This window comes from Acartia tonsa, chromosome 9 (assembly GCF_053477335.1).
Source record: "Acartia tonsa isolate MP-2025a chromosome 9, ASM5347733v1, whole genome shotgun sequence".
Taxonomy (NCBI): Eukaryota; Metazoa; Arthropoda; class Copepoda; order Calanoida; family Acartiidae; genus Acartia; species Acartia tonsa.
The window spans coordinates 46,568,686-46,580,785 of NC_137268.1; the positions used below are offsets into that span (position 1 = coordinate 46,568,686).

Genomic DNA, 12,100 nt, shown 5'->3' on the forward strand with positions numbered 1-12,100 from the left:
ATTTCCTGTATGTATCATCATTTTTCAGCGACTGGGTCCTAAAAAATATTAATGTGTAAAATAAATTTCAATACTTATGTTAAATCTGAATTTTCATAAAAAAAAACAAGGATGACAATATCCATAAGCAGGTCATTAGAAATAAAATAAAGTTTTTCTTTATTCGAAACTAGCGGATACTCGCCTTTCTTAAGGGAGGGGGGATTTTATTCGGGTGCATTTTCTCTTGGGAGGGTTTAGGGGACCTTTCCCTAAAACATTTTACATTTCTAAACCATTCCAGGACTTATCAGAAGATTCATTTTAAAGGAGAGCCTTCGGTACAAACACATACGACAGACATCCTGTTACTTTAATATAACGATAGAATACCAAAAATCGTTGATTGGATGTACTTCACTGACCTTAAATAATTTCCCAAATCCTCTAGATCCTCCTTGAGTGGACTAATAGCAATGGAGTTTCTGCCCTGCTCTTGCGCTGCCAGGGTCAACTTGCGCTTCTCACAGTTCACATCCAACAGCCAGTCACCTTAAAATGATTTTCTAATAGTAACATAATATCTTTAATTTGAATGTCATTATTACAAAAATTATTTCAGTATGACTTCGAAACCGATTAATTTCCGGTGGATTACAAACGGTATGAAAAAACAAGTATAGCATCTTATTTTGCAACTTTTAAAAGAAAGAGAACATAGAAGAGACATTTAATTTACAAATTACCTTTTTCCGAAAAGCAGTCCAAAATTGAGTATTCCAGCTGAGTTACATCTTTACATCTAAATTAAAAAGAATTTTTAGTTATATTTTTATCAACATTTATCAAATGCAATCAAATCAATAAAAATAAATAATTTTCGTTATTTTTACAAAGCTTAAAACTATGTTAAAAGACAGGGAGGGAAGGGACATTGGGCTTGCTTTATTACCCTTGTCCCCAAAGTTTTATCTTATTTGTTGGCTCAACAACTTTGGGTACTTATCTTATATTTTGATTGGTTGGCTCAAGTTGGGTTTCCAAACGTTTCAACAGAAGGATAATTTTTGATTAATCATTGGTTAAAAGGGAATTATTCATAAAACAAGGATGACAACATCCATAAAAGCGAAGCACTAAAACGGTAGGACAAACGGACATGAAAACTTATATAGTGTAAGAACTGAATAATCAGAATATAAATGTATAAGAGTCGAAGCAAAATTGTAAGTAATTTTGTGGAAAAACTGCTTTATACAGGATAATGTTTATGGACATACTTACATATTTAGGACTTGATTATAGAGTTGCTTCGCTTATAATATGGTACTTTGTTGTCCCAGGAATCAATATACCAAAAATCAGATCAATCGGATTAGATCACATAAAAATTTGTTGTTAAAAAAGTAAAAGAATCAACATGTTTAAAATGGACGTACGGAAATTTTAGTAATGATTATTGAGTTGCTACGCTTTCTAAATCGTACCTAACTACTAAAGGAATATCCATACAAAATTTGAAATCGATAGGACAATTATTGCATGCCTAAATTAACGAAAAAATCTATCCGTTACGGACGGACGGACCGACCCTAATTATAGAAAAGCTTCGCTTTTAAAAAGGAGGTTTAGGTCATTGGTATACCTGAAACAGTTTGTATATCCATCGTTGACCATTTGATGTGGCAGAACTGAGCCCTCCTTATCACATCCAGGGAATACATAGGCCACCAGAAACAAAGTTGTTATCTCGCGCAGCTTACCATTGGGTGGCTCGTCCTAAATGTATTTGATCATACAGCTGAAAATTTGTTCTTTTGGAAAACTCTATATATTTTTTAACAATATAAAAAATGGGGGGGGGGGGGGGGGGGAATTATTGATGTGATGAATAATGTATGAAACAATGCATTAGGTGCATTATGTAGTGGAATTACAAATCATCATTCACGCAGTTTATTTTTAATACTTTTCCCCTCACAGTTCTTAGTTGAGTAAGATACTCACTCCCCCTTAGGTATATTTTAAAATAAATTTTAAAACTGGGGACATTTAGTGTGGTTCAGTGCTCGATCGGAACTTCAGGTAAAGTACCATTTGTTTAGTTTTACCTTATTTGCATCTTCTCTATGAAAAGTAATGAACTGAACATGTTTTGTAATCTGCTCCAAAGCTTCGCTGTTCATTTTAAGATTCTTGAAACCTAAAGTAGTAAACATAAATTCAATAATCCATCCATTTTATATTATTACTAGCGGCTTCGCCCCTAGCCTCTAGGGGAATTGCCCCAAGAGGTAATTTAAAAAAATTAAGTACTACTAGTGCTGCCGCCAGTAGTTTTATGTGAACTAACTTCTCCATAAGAAAAAATCTACCTCTCAATAAGAAAAAAATCTACCTCTCCATAAGAAAAAAATCAAGAAAATAGCTTAAAACCACCACAGGACCAATATGTATATACCCTGAAGAGAAGAATCCGATCGGTTCAGTGGTTACCGAGACCTTAAGCTTCAGACGGATGGACGGACAGACATCATTCTACTTTGTATTATAGATAAAGAAGGGGAGGGAGAAGGGAATGGTGTATGTGACACTTTTATAAATACAAACTTAAAAGTCAAAGGAACTCAACTAAAAAAATATACCAATTTGACATAGCAGCTTTAAAGGATTACAATGTGGAAATGTGAAGAAACGGCTCCGAAACCGCCGATATATTTCAGCTAACAAATGGAAAAACGTAAATATAAGACTTTGGCTACCTGTCTAGTTTACAGTCCAGTATCCACTCCCTCCCTGCAGTTCAATTGTTAAAGAATTCAAATTAAATAAATGAATATTAATAGTACCTGTTCCTGCCAGAATAACAAAGGTATCAAGACCAGCACTTAGGTTCAGATTCTTTATGGCCAGAGCCATCCTGTGAAGATCAACAGGCGTCCAATCATGGGGGGTGTGCACTATTGCCAGATGCGCTCCAGGAAACCTGGAATGTACAGTATACCTTTAGTTTCGAGACATTTGTCTGGGAGTCTTTATTTCCTAATATAAAAGTAACAGGATCTTTGTCTATCTGTCAAGAAGGATCTTGCCAGCCGCTGAATTAATATGGTTCTCCTATACAGTGTAGCTTCTCATTGGAAGGTTTAAAGCTTTTTTGAGGGAGGTACTATAAACCATAGCCCCTAGAAAAACTCCCCTCTCCCCACATAAGTGGCGTCTAGATGGCGTAATTTCACTTTAGTAACGTATTTTTCATCATTGTTTAAATGTAAGAATAAGAATGATAAATTGATATATAACCCGGATCCTATACTAATGAACAAAATAACCCTTTGAACTATAATAACACGTGACTTACTTTATTGAAAGAGGAATTAATCTTGCTACACTTTCGATTCTCAATTGTAGAGGGTCGCCAGCGATTAAGTAACTCCTGAAAATAATATTTTTTTTACAAAAAAAAAACTAATTTGATTTCAAATACATTTATGTTTATCTTTATAGTAGCAATAGGTATGTATATTTCTCAATGAAAATGAAATATCAGGTACAGATATTAATTATTTATTGCATTGTATTTGTATTATAGACAGCTTTCCGTGGATATTTGTGTTTTTTTTTATAAGAACTTTATAAAAAGCCATTTTACCCCACTTCAAGTTATCCGAATTCAATGATCAATGGCTTATTTTCTTCGTTTTTTAGGACAATACAGGGGTGTATATTCTGCACAAGATTTATTTTTTTTCCCCTGCTACAAATTTTTTTATTTTTTTCCCCCCCCTAGATTTTTCTTAAAAAGTAGGGGGGGAAATAGAAAAATATTTAAAGTACTCTATATTTTATTTATTTTATCCCTCCTACCACACATTTTTTTAGTATTTTTAACCAAGGAGGGGGGCGAAATGGAAAAAATGTTTTCAGTTTTCTTAATTTTTACATTTTTTTTTCCCTCCAACCACTTATTTTTTATTCCCCCCCCCCCCCCCTGAGCCGGGGATCCCATGCAGAATACACACCCCTGGGACAATAATAGAACAATAAATAAAAAATATAATATAAACACTAGTTTTGAGGTTTTCATTTTAATATTCGTGAAAAATTGTCCATGTGCCATACATGATTTTTCATTGAGGCTGTTTTAATTCACCAGATATTACCTAATCAGTTTCGTAACCATACCTAAAAATATATTACCTAGTATTGTTAGCACCGATAAACTCAACTCTCGGCGGGCAGGTGACCTTTTTCTTCTTAACCGGCGAGGCTGCTTTCTTCACTTTCACAGCGGACGCGGCTGCGGCAGATTTTCGCATTTCTTTGGCGGGTATTGGTTCGACGGCGGCCGGCTCTTCAATGGTAGTTTCGGCGGGTTGTATTGTAGGGGTGGCAACTTGTTCTGATGCTCGTTTGACTGGAGATTTTTTGCCTTGATTTAAGAATAAATGTTAACAAAATTGTTATGTATCTTCATCAGGGAGTATGGAGACATTGGGCTGTTAACTAGTCCCCAAAGTTTTATATAACGTTTTCTTATTCATTGGCTTAACAACTTTGCAGACGATTAATGAATTTTGATTGGTTACTTCATTAGGTTGAACTACTAATTGTAATCTACAGAAAGGGTAATTTGTATCATCATTGGAGAAATACATCATTTATCGGCCATTGTATTATCCCTTTAGATCCCTGAAGAAAAGACTTACTTGCACTGGATTTATTTGTAGATGCAACGCTTCTCCTCTTCTTTAACAATTCCTAAACCATATTTATTGTTATATCCAAACTAACATATTAGTAATTTGCCTGAAACCAACCCATATCTTTTATCTTTACTTATGAAAATAAGCGTAAATCCTTACTTGAAATTGTTTGAAACTTTCCTAGAATAGAGAACTCAAAAAGTTTAGTGTTTTGCGAGATACAAGAAAACAAAACACCTTAAAACTGTATGTACTTTCCATATGCATTAACACTGAACAATAGATTTAATCAAATTCAATAAGTAGATCTAATTTTTACCTTCATAGCAGGAGTAGGATTTGAAATGCCCTCAATTTCATTCTCTTGTTCTTCCTCCAAATTCTATAATTTTAACAATTATCATTTTGCTCTTAAAACTATCTAGAACACTCTCCCCCTCATAAAGACTGAAAATTAGCTTTCCAGTATGGCTACAGAACTGCTTATTATCCACAGGATGATGAACAATCATATATCGCATCTATTTTGACAAATTTCTGCGAACTATAAAATGAAAATCATAAAATTAATCTTATAATTTTTACTTTTACTGTTCGCCGTATAATACGATGCGACAAAAAACTATTCTTAGACTTTTAAATACTAGATGAAGAATCCCAGCATATATAAAAATTTCTTCACATGCCTATTTAAAAGTCCTTACCGTCAATTTATCACCATTGGCAGGGCCCATACATCTGACTGCTACACTTGCTTCTGTAGATGATGATGTATCTAGGCTATAAAAGAAAATGGTTTTGACTGATCCTTAGAAAACAAAGGCGATTAAATTCAATAGTAGCATATCTGTTAGGGTTAAGCAATGTGCCTATAGTGGAGAAAGAAAAAGATATAACTAAGACGGACGAACACACATTCAGACACGATTACTAATAGAATAGCTTCGCTACTAAAAGTATGGTAAAGGTATTTCTGCCATAGTAAAATGATCAGTTAGTGCTGCGACCACAAACATCAATGTAATAATAATGAATATTTCTTGTTTTCATTTATTTGTGTTAATTTTGTTCTCATCATTTCTAACTTTATCAACTGGTTATTGCTGTGCTGCTTGTGCTTATGGAACTAATAGTGCTTGGTTTTTGTTTAAAATTGATAATATTGACAAAAATAACCTGCTTGTGGCTGCTGCAGGGGTTCGTCTGGATGCCCTTAAAAGTTATTACTTTAGAATTACTCGAATGTTGTTTAAACTCAGGGGTAGTTATTCTAACCAACAATTCTACAAAAAATCACGAAACCTATAAAGTATCTGGTGGTATATTTTGTTTTCGTCATATAACTGAAGAGGGGTGGGAAAAAAGGGGAGAAAAAGGGGAAGGGTGTTGTGGGGAAATTTTCCTTTGGATTTGTCAGAGGTGTATATTCTACAAAATTGACCCGGCTGAAAGGGGAGGGGGGGGGGTGGTAAAAAAAATTTAAAATTTGCTTGGGGGGGGTAATTACCCCCCCCCCCCCCAAAATTTACCCCCGGGGTAAAATTTTTTTTTGGGGGGGGGGGTAATTTAAATTTTATCAAAAATTTAGTATTAAAAATGCGCGCGAAGCGCGCATAAATTTTTTTTGTTAGAGATTTTCTATTTGGGGGGGGGGGTATTTACCCCCCCAAAATTGTTTGGGGGGGGGGTAAATACCCCCTCCTAAATAGTTGGGGGTGCCTACGGCACCCCCAGGGTAGGGGTAAATTTTTAAATGGGGGGGGGGTAATCGTCCCATTACCCCCCCCCCCCTTGGACGTCTATGGGAGGGGGGATAATATAAATAAAATTGAGTTTTGAAATTGTTTTCAATTTTACCCCTTCCTTGCTTGAAAAAAAACCAGGAGGGAAAAAAAATTAAAAATCTGCAGCAGGGCAAAAAATGAATCTAGTGCAGAATATACACCCCTGAGATTTGTTTGTCACAATATCATTCCCTTGTCCCTTGTTTAAACTAAATAGGTAACCATTAAATAAATTGCAAATTCTTTATGAATAACTATTTTAGCCTATAACATTTCCGACAGTAAAAAAATGCATCGTAAGAGAAATACAATTTACAAATTTATTCTGCAATCATCTTGTTGTTTAAATAAATCTAAAGTAAAATTTCCAATAAATAGAGCCTTTAGTTTTCTGGAGAACTTGATTGATTTACTAAACTTCTACTGTATTACACTTGACTATAAACCTACCTTGGAGTACCAGAACCATTAGACTGGGTCATAATAGCGGGCACCATACTTTTTCTTCCTCTACCACCACGGGGAGAGTCTACTAAATCCGTTTCGGACTTCAACTATAAAACAATATATTTTATTGTATTATATAACTCTGTTTGTATTTAAATAAGATTTTTTTATTAAAAAAAATGTATCGCAGTATTGTTATTTTGCACTTACGGGAATAGGTTTTTAAATTATTATATCAATATAGTGATTGCATGGCAAAATTTGAAATTTTTAGCTTATTGGTCAACGAGAGAAGAGAGAAATTTCAAGTTTAGCCATGTGGCCACAAATTGACAGAATATTTAGAATACCCATTCCGGCAAAATCATTGATCAATATAACTAAAATACAATATACAACTTTTGTAGATTGATAATAAAGATAATATCACACAGAAATCTAATATACTACTAAAATAAAGTATGCATATTAATTTCATAGATTTTTGAAAATGCTTTGACGGATTTTTTTCACGAACTGCATATGTAATACCTGTGAAAGAGTAGAAATTGAACGTCTGCCTTTCTTTGAACTCGGAGCTTCGCTAACAGGCGACATGTCGTCAGCTGTTCGCTTTTTAGCAGCAACTTTTCCAGGAGACTTGCCAACTGTGGTGTTGAGGGGTTTAGCAGCTTCTGCTTCGTTAGTAGCACTGTTACTAAAAACATAAAAGTGTAACATCGAAAATTTGATATTAGTTGAGATATTGGTTGAAGCAGACGCTCAACTTAATGAACCAACTAATGAAAATTAAATACAAGTCCCAAAAGTTGCTGAACCTATGAATAAGAAAACGTTTTATAAAACGTTGGGTACTAGTATGAAAACAGCCCAATGTCCCCTGCCTTCCTGTATATTTAGACAACCATATATTTAGATACAACTTTTTGATCAAAAAATCTTAGACAAAAAATTGTCACAGAAAAATGACTAACTACCCTTAAAAAAATTTTCCATTTGAATTTTAATTTTCATAAAAGTTAAAACTTATAAACTCACCTTTGAACATTACCTAGTTGACCTTCAGCCAGCATAATAAGACAATGGGCAAGTTTCTTTAAGATATCATGGTTCATGCCGGTTTCGTTAGGATCAACGGGTTTATATTTCATCTCCTCCTAAAAAAACAAACAATAGGTATTAAATTATCTGGTTTTATTTTTCTTATCCGAATTTTTCACTAGATAAGTACCTATATAAAATATTTCTTTAACTTAAAAATAGAATGAGACGAAAAATTAGGGGTCTGTGCGTCTGTAACTGACATCTATTATCGTTGATTTAGGCATGTTATTGTCCTATAATTTTTTTACTTATCTTAATGATTCCTGTAACAGTAAGGTACGATTTAGACAACTATTTTTTATATGATATAATTATCCTATTCATCTCAATATTGAAATAATAATTCTTCAGACAAAAAGGTAAATTAACTGTTAGAAGACAAGCATCGATGTAAACAAGTCCTAAAATTGTAATTTACTAAGAGTATGTCCTTTCATATGTCATATCGTCATATTTCGAGCTACACGCTTTTGATCCTTTTTTATTTAGGTTAGGTTAACTATATGTAAGTGGTGCCCGGCAGGGTTAGAAATCGTGTAAAACAAAACATACTGGGTTTGGGCTATTTTTGGTACATATCCTGTCAATTTATTGTATGTAAATACAAAATCAAACCTGAATCTGTTGAATATTCTTATTTGTTAGTGTTTGAATTCTGTGTTTTAAAATACTTTTGCTCATTTTTTCAATGGGTTCTTTTTTCTTGAACATCGCTGTTAGTTCATTGTCCTAAAAAATAGAGTCTATGTTGATATTATAAATGATCTTGATCAATACCGTAATTGAACTAAAAGAAAAAGTGTAGGTACAATCCGATCACATCATAGGATTTCATTTTATTTGTTATTGTATCACATATTTCGGCTTTCAAAATGTTATTTACTGGCATAATTTTAGATATTCTGTCACCTATCAAACTTTATATTTGATAATTTTTTGATTAAAACTAAGGATATTTAAAGACCCTTCAAATATGATAAGAACTATTACTCTGTTACTGATAATTCTACCTTTATAGTATGAATAGCGGCATAGGCTGGTGATAAGTCTTTATCCACAAGAGAACTATCATTCTTTAATATTATCATTTTTATCTGAAAAAAATATATTTATCTTAATTTTACTCAGATTTGATTCACATTTTTCAAAACAGTTTTTTTAGATTTCAGCTAGCTATGTAGCAAGGCAATTCACAACACCCATCAAAAAATCTACCCTTATGACTTTGGGGGCGGTTAATATATCTGCATTATAGTAGATCCAAAGGTTTTAACATTCCAACCAGTATACGGACAACCTAACTACGCCATAAATTAATTTGCCGCAGTTTTCATGCCCCTAGATTTATACACATTATTTATACAAATAGCGGTTGTGCTTAGTGTTACACTACAGTCTACAATTAGAAACATTAATACATAAAACGTATCTGTACGTAGATAAGAATTTACCTAATTAATTTATGAGATCAATAACTTGCAATATAAAAAGCCATAACACCTTATTTTCAGTTACGTACATATAGACAGATCCTTATAAACAAAGTAACAGGATGGGAGTCTGTCTGTCTATACATACCGAAGGATCTCGCTGAACCAATTCAGTTCTCCTTGTAGCTTAATAACATGCATAAGATCTTTTAAGGGGAGAGTACTCATCACTAACACGTACGAAAGAGAAATCTCCCCTAAAAAATCTAATGGTTGTTTTTGTAAATTGTAACACCTAATTTCATTACCTATAGAAAATCATTCCTAAACATAAAACTTCTAAATAACAGCTGATTTAAATGAATCATTATATGATGAAAATAATAAAATATATTACTCATTTAAATATTAAAAAATACAACTTTATAATAAAATATATTTTGATATTATAACATGAAATAACTCGTATAAAAACAAAATTTTAAATTTTCACTTGTAACTGGTTAATAAACTTTACGTTGTACGTTAAAATTTCAAATCTGCGCCCATTCTCCACTTCTCTTTCCCTCCTTCGACGGTTTTTAAAGTTAAAAGTTGAGTGCGCGGCATTCTAGCATCTAGTCGGATACTTAAAAATGTAATTCTTTAATTAAAAAGCATCAACGTTCGTTTATACGCATGTAAATATTAGGGTTGGGCCGGATATCCGGTGTGGCCGGATATCCGGCCATTTTCAATAACAGACCGGATATCCGGCAATATAATTTTATATTTTACAACAAAAATCTCTTTTTTTTAAATCTTAAATGGCTGTAATTTTCTTATAATTGAAGCTAGAAGAACAATTTTTTTCTGAAAATGTTTATCTTAATGTAAATTTTATATTAGAAATCTCAAAACATTTCAATTTTGGCGGTGGCAGCAATACTTGGCAGCAACGGATTTTATGGAATTGTAATATGTCATGAAGATATGTCATGAAGATATGTCATGAAGATATAAAAAAGCCTAAGTTTAAAATTTGAAATCTTTAAGTAAAAATTTGCGGTCACAGGAACCGTTTGAAGATTTCTGGAGACCTGGAGGTTCAGGACTTGCAGGATAATACCTGGAACCTGAAATCGACTTGAACACCTATATTACATATGAGGATGTACAACTATAGGGTGTTTTAGTATTAGATAACATAAAATGCTTTGCTTAAGTAAAAAAAATATTTTTACTTTTTACCTGAATGACCTTGCCAGATTTGCTGGCATCCTGTGCCCGCCAGGAAGGAGGTATTAAAAAAATTTCATCTCTCAGTTATGTGTCATACCCATATTTCGAAAGTCACTCAGTTATAGTCCTATACCATTTATACACAGAAAATGGGATAGAAAAAACAGAGGGGGGGGGGGGGCAGGCATTCAACGCCACCTCCCCGCCCATCCTCCAACCGTTAGGGGTTGATATTACAGATTGGGGGCAGTAATAGTTAATTAGATTTATTTGCTAAGAAGAAAGATCATATAATAGTTACTAAATTTTTAAGTTTTAACCTTAATTTCATCCTCCTATTATATAAAGTAGTAAGCTTTTTTGTCTGTAGCGAAGGATCTTGCTAACCGCTGAACTGATGTGGTTCTCCTTTAGAGTGAAGCTTCTTATAGTGTGGTTTTAGGCTGTTTAATTTTTATAAAAAAAAAGTCGTTGTAAGGTTTTAAGTTATTTTTCTGCACTTTCATGTCCCTTCTAATATCCCCAGATACTAGGGACGCAGCCGCTAGTATAATATAAAACACCAGTTTATGAAGAAATTTTTTTGATGGGTATAGCCCCTTTCGTGGCAACGCCCCTTAAGGAGCAATTATTCGTATTTTCACAGTAGCTTTCCTCCTATTTCTAGCCCCTCGCGGGGGACTCTAACCTTTCGGGGCCAATTGCCTAACCCTGCGGGGCAATCACCTTACCAAATATAACCTAACCTAACATAAATAACCTATTAAAAGCAATTTTAAAAATATAACAAATCGCCCCTTAAGTTGCGTTGCCATAGTAGGGATTATATCCTTTTTTGATAATTTAATATGTAGTAATTTGGCCGGATAACCGGATATTTGCCGGATATCCGGTATCCGGTATCCGGCCAAAAAATATCCGGCCCAACCCTAGTAAATATGTATGCAATCCAGCTAGGACCTCATAAATGGTTAAATCAAATGTTCAAAATTTTCAGAATGGTTGTATATGGATCCAAGGAAAGTTTTAGGCTAAAGAGCGGAGTGGGAATGAATCCTTTCTTAAAAATAATATCAAATACAAATAGAAACCCCACCCCCACCATAAAATCAAATTTCTTTTTTGCAAGCGAATGTCTCCCCGTCCTTGAGAAATACTGTATTTGAAGGAAATGCGTTTGAAAAATAGCATCAAAACCATTCCCAAAAATAAATATATTTAATAAATAGCTTGAGACCAAGAAAATGATTTTATTAACAATACACAAGCTTTAAATCATTCTGTTTATTAAAATTAACTAAAAATTTAACAATAAATAATTGAAATTAATCCCCTAAAAAATTATTTGTACTTTCAAAGGTGCATTAAAGTTTTTTTAAGTATTGAACCTTATGAAAAGGTTGCGTGAACTCCAACCCCAATCAATCAA

General features: G+C 33.4%; 2 protein-coding genes across 3 annotated transcripts in view; both read right to left on the reverse strand.

The window, feature by feature from the left end:
• tex (THO complex 3 homolog tex) overlaps window positions 1-12,100 on the reverse strand; it is a 121,908-nt gene that overhangs the window by 50,255 nt on the left and 59,553 nt on the right. The window lies entirely within an intron of this gene.
• The window catches only part of LOC145329069 (uncharacterized), a 73,766-nt gene that overhangs the window by 2,104 nt on the left and 59,562 nt on the right, over window positions 1-12,100 (reverse strand). For both annotated transcript variants that reach the window (XM_080173089.1, XM_080173088.1), the window contains exons 2-18: window positions 9,031-9,112; window positions 8,636-8,749; window positions 7,955-8,073; window positions 7,448-7,613; window positions 6,920-7,023; window positions 5,862-5,897; window positions 5,390-5,465; window positions 5,005-5,067; window positions 4,689-4,740; window positions 4,180-4,411; window positions 3,341-3,415; window positions 2,829-2,965; window positions 2,091-2,182; window positions 1,625-1,758; window positions 726-781; window positions 405-531; window positions 6-38 (exon numbers count right to left, since the gene is read on the reverse strand). In XM_080173089.1, the coding sequence (XP_080029215.1) occupies window positions 6-38; window positions 405-531; window positions 726-781; window positions 1,625-1,758; window positions 2,091-2,182; window positions 2,829-2,965; window positions 3,341-3,415; window positions 4,180-4,411; window positions 4,689-4,740; window positions 5,005-5,067; window positions 5,390-5,465; window positions 5,862-5,897; window positions 6,920-7,023; window positions 7,448-7,613; window positions 7,955-8,073; window positions 8,636-8,749; window positions 9,031-9,108 (1,694 nt within the window). In that variant the 5' untranslated portion in view covers window positions 9,109-9,112. The remainder of the gene's footprint in view (window positions 1-5; window positions 39-404; window positions 532-725; window positions 782-1,624; window positions 1,759-2,090; window positions 2,183-2,828; window positions 2,966-3,340; window positions 3,416-4,179; window positions 4,412-4,688; window positions 4,741-5,004; window positions 5,068-5,389; window positions 5,466-5,861; window positions 5,898-6,919; window positions 7,024-7,447; window positions 7,614-7,954; window positions 8,074-8,635; window positions 8,750-9,030; window positions 9,113-12,100) is intronic.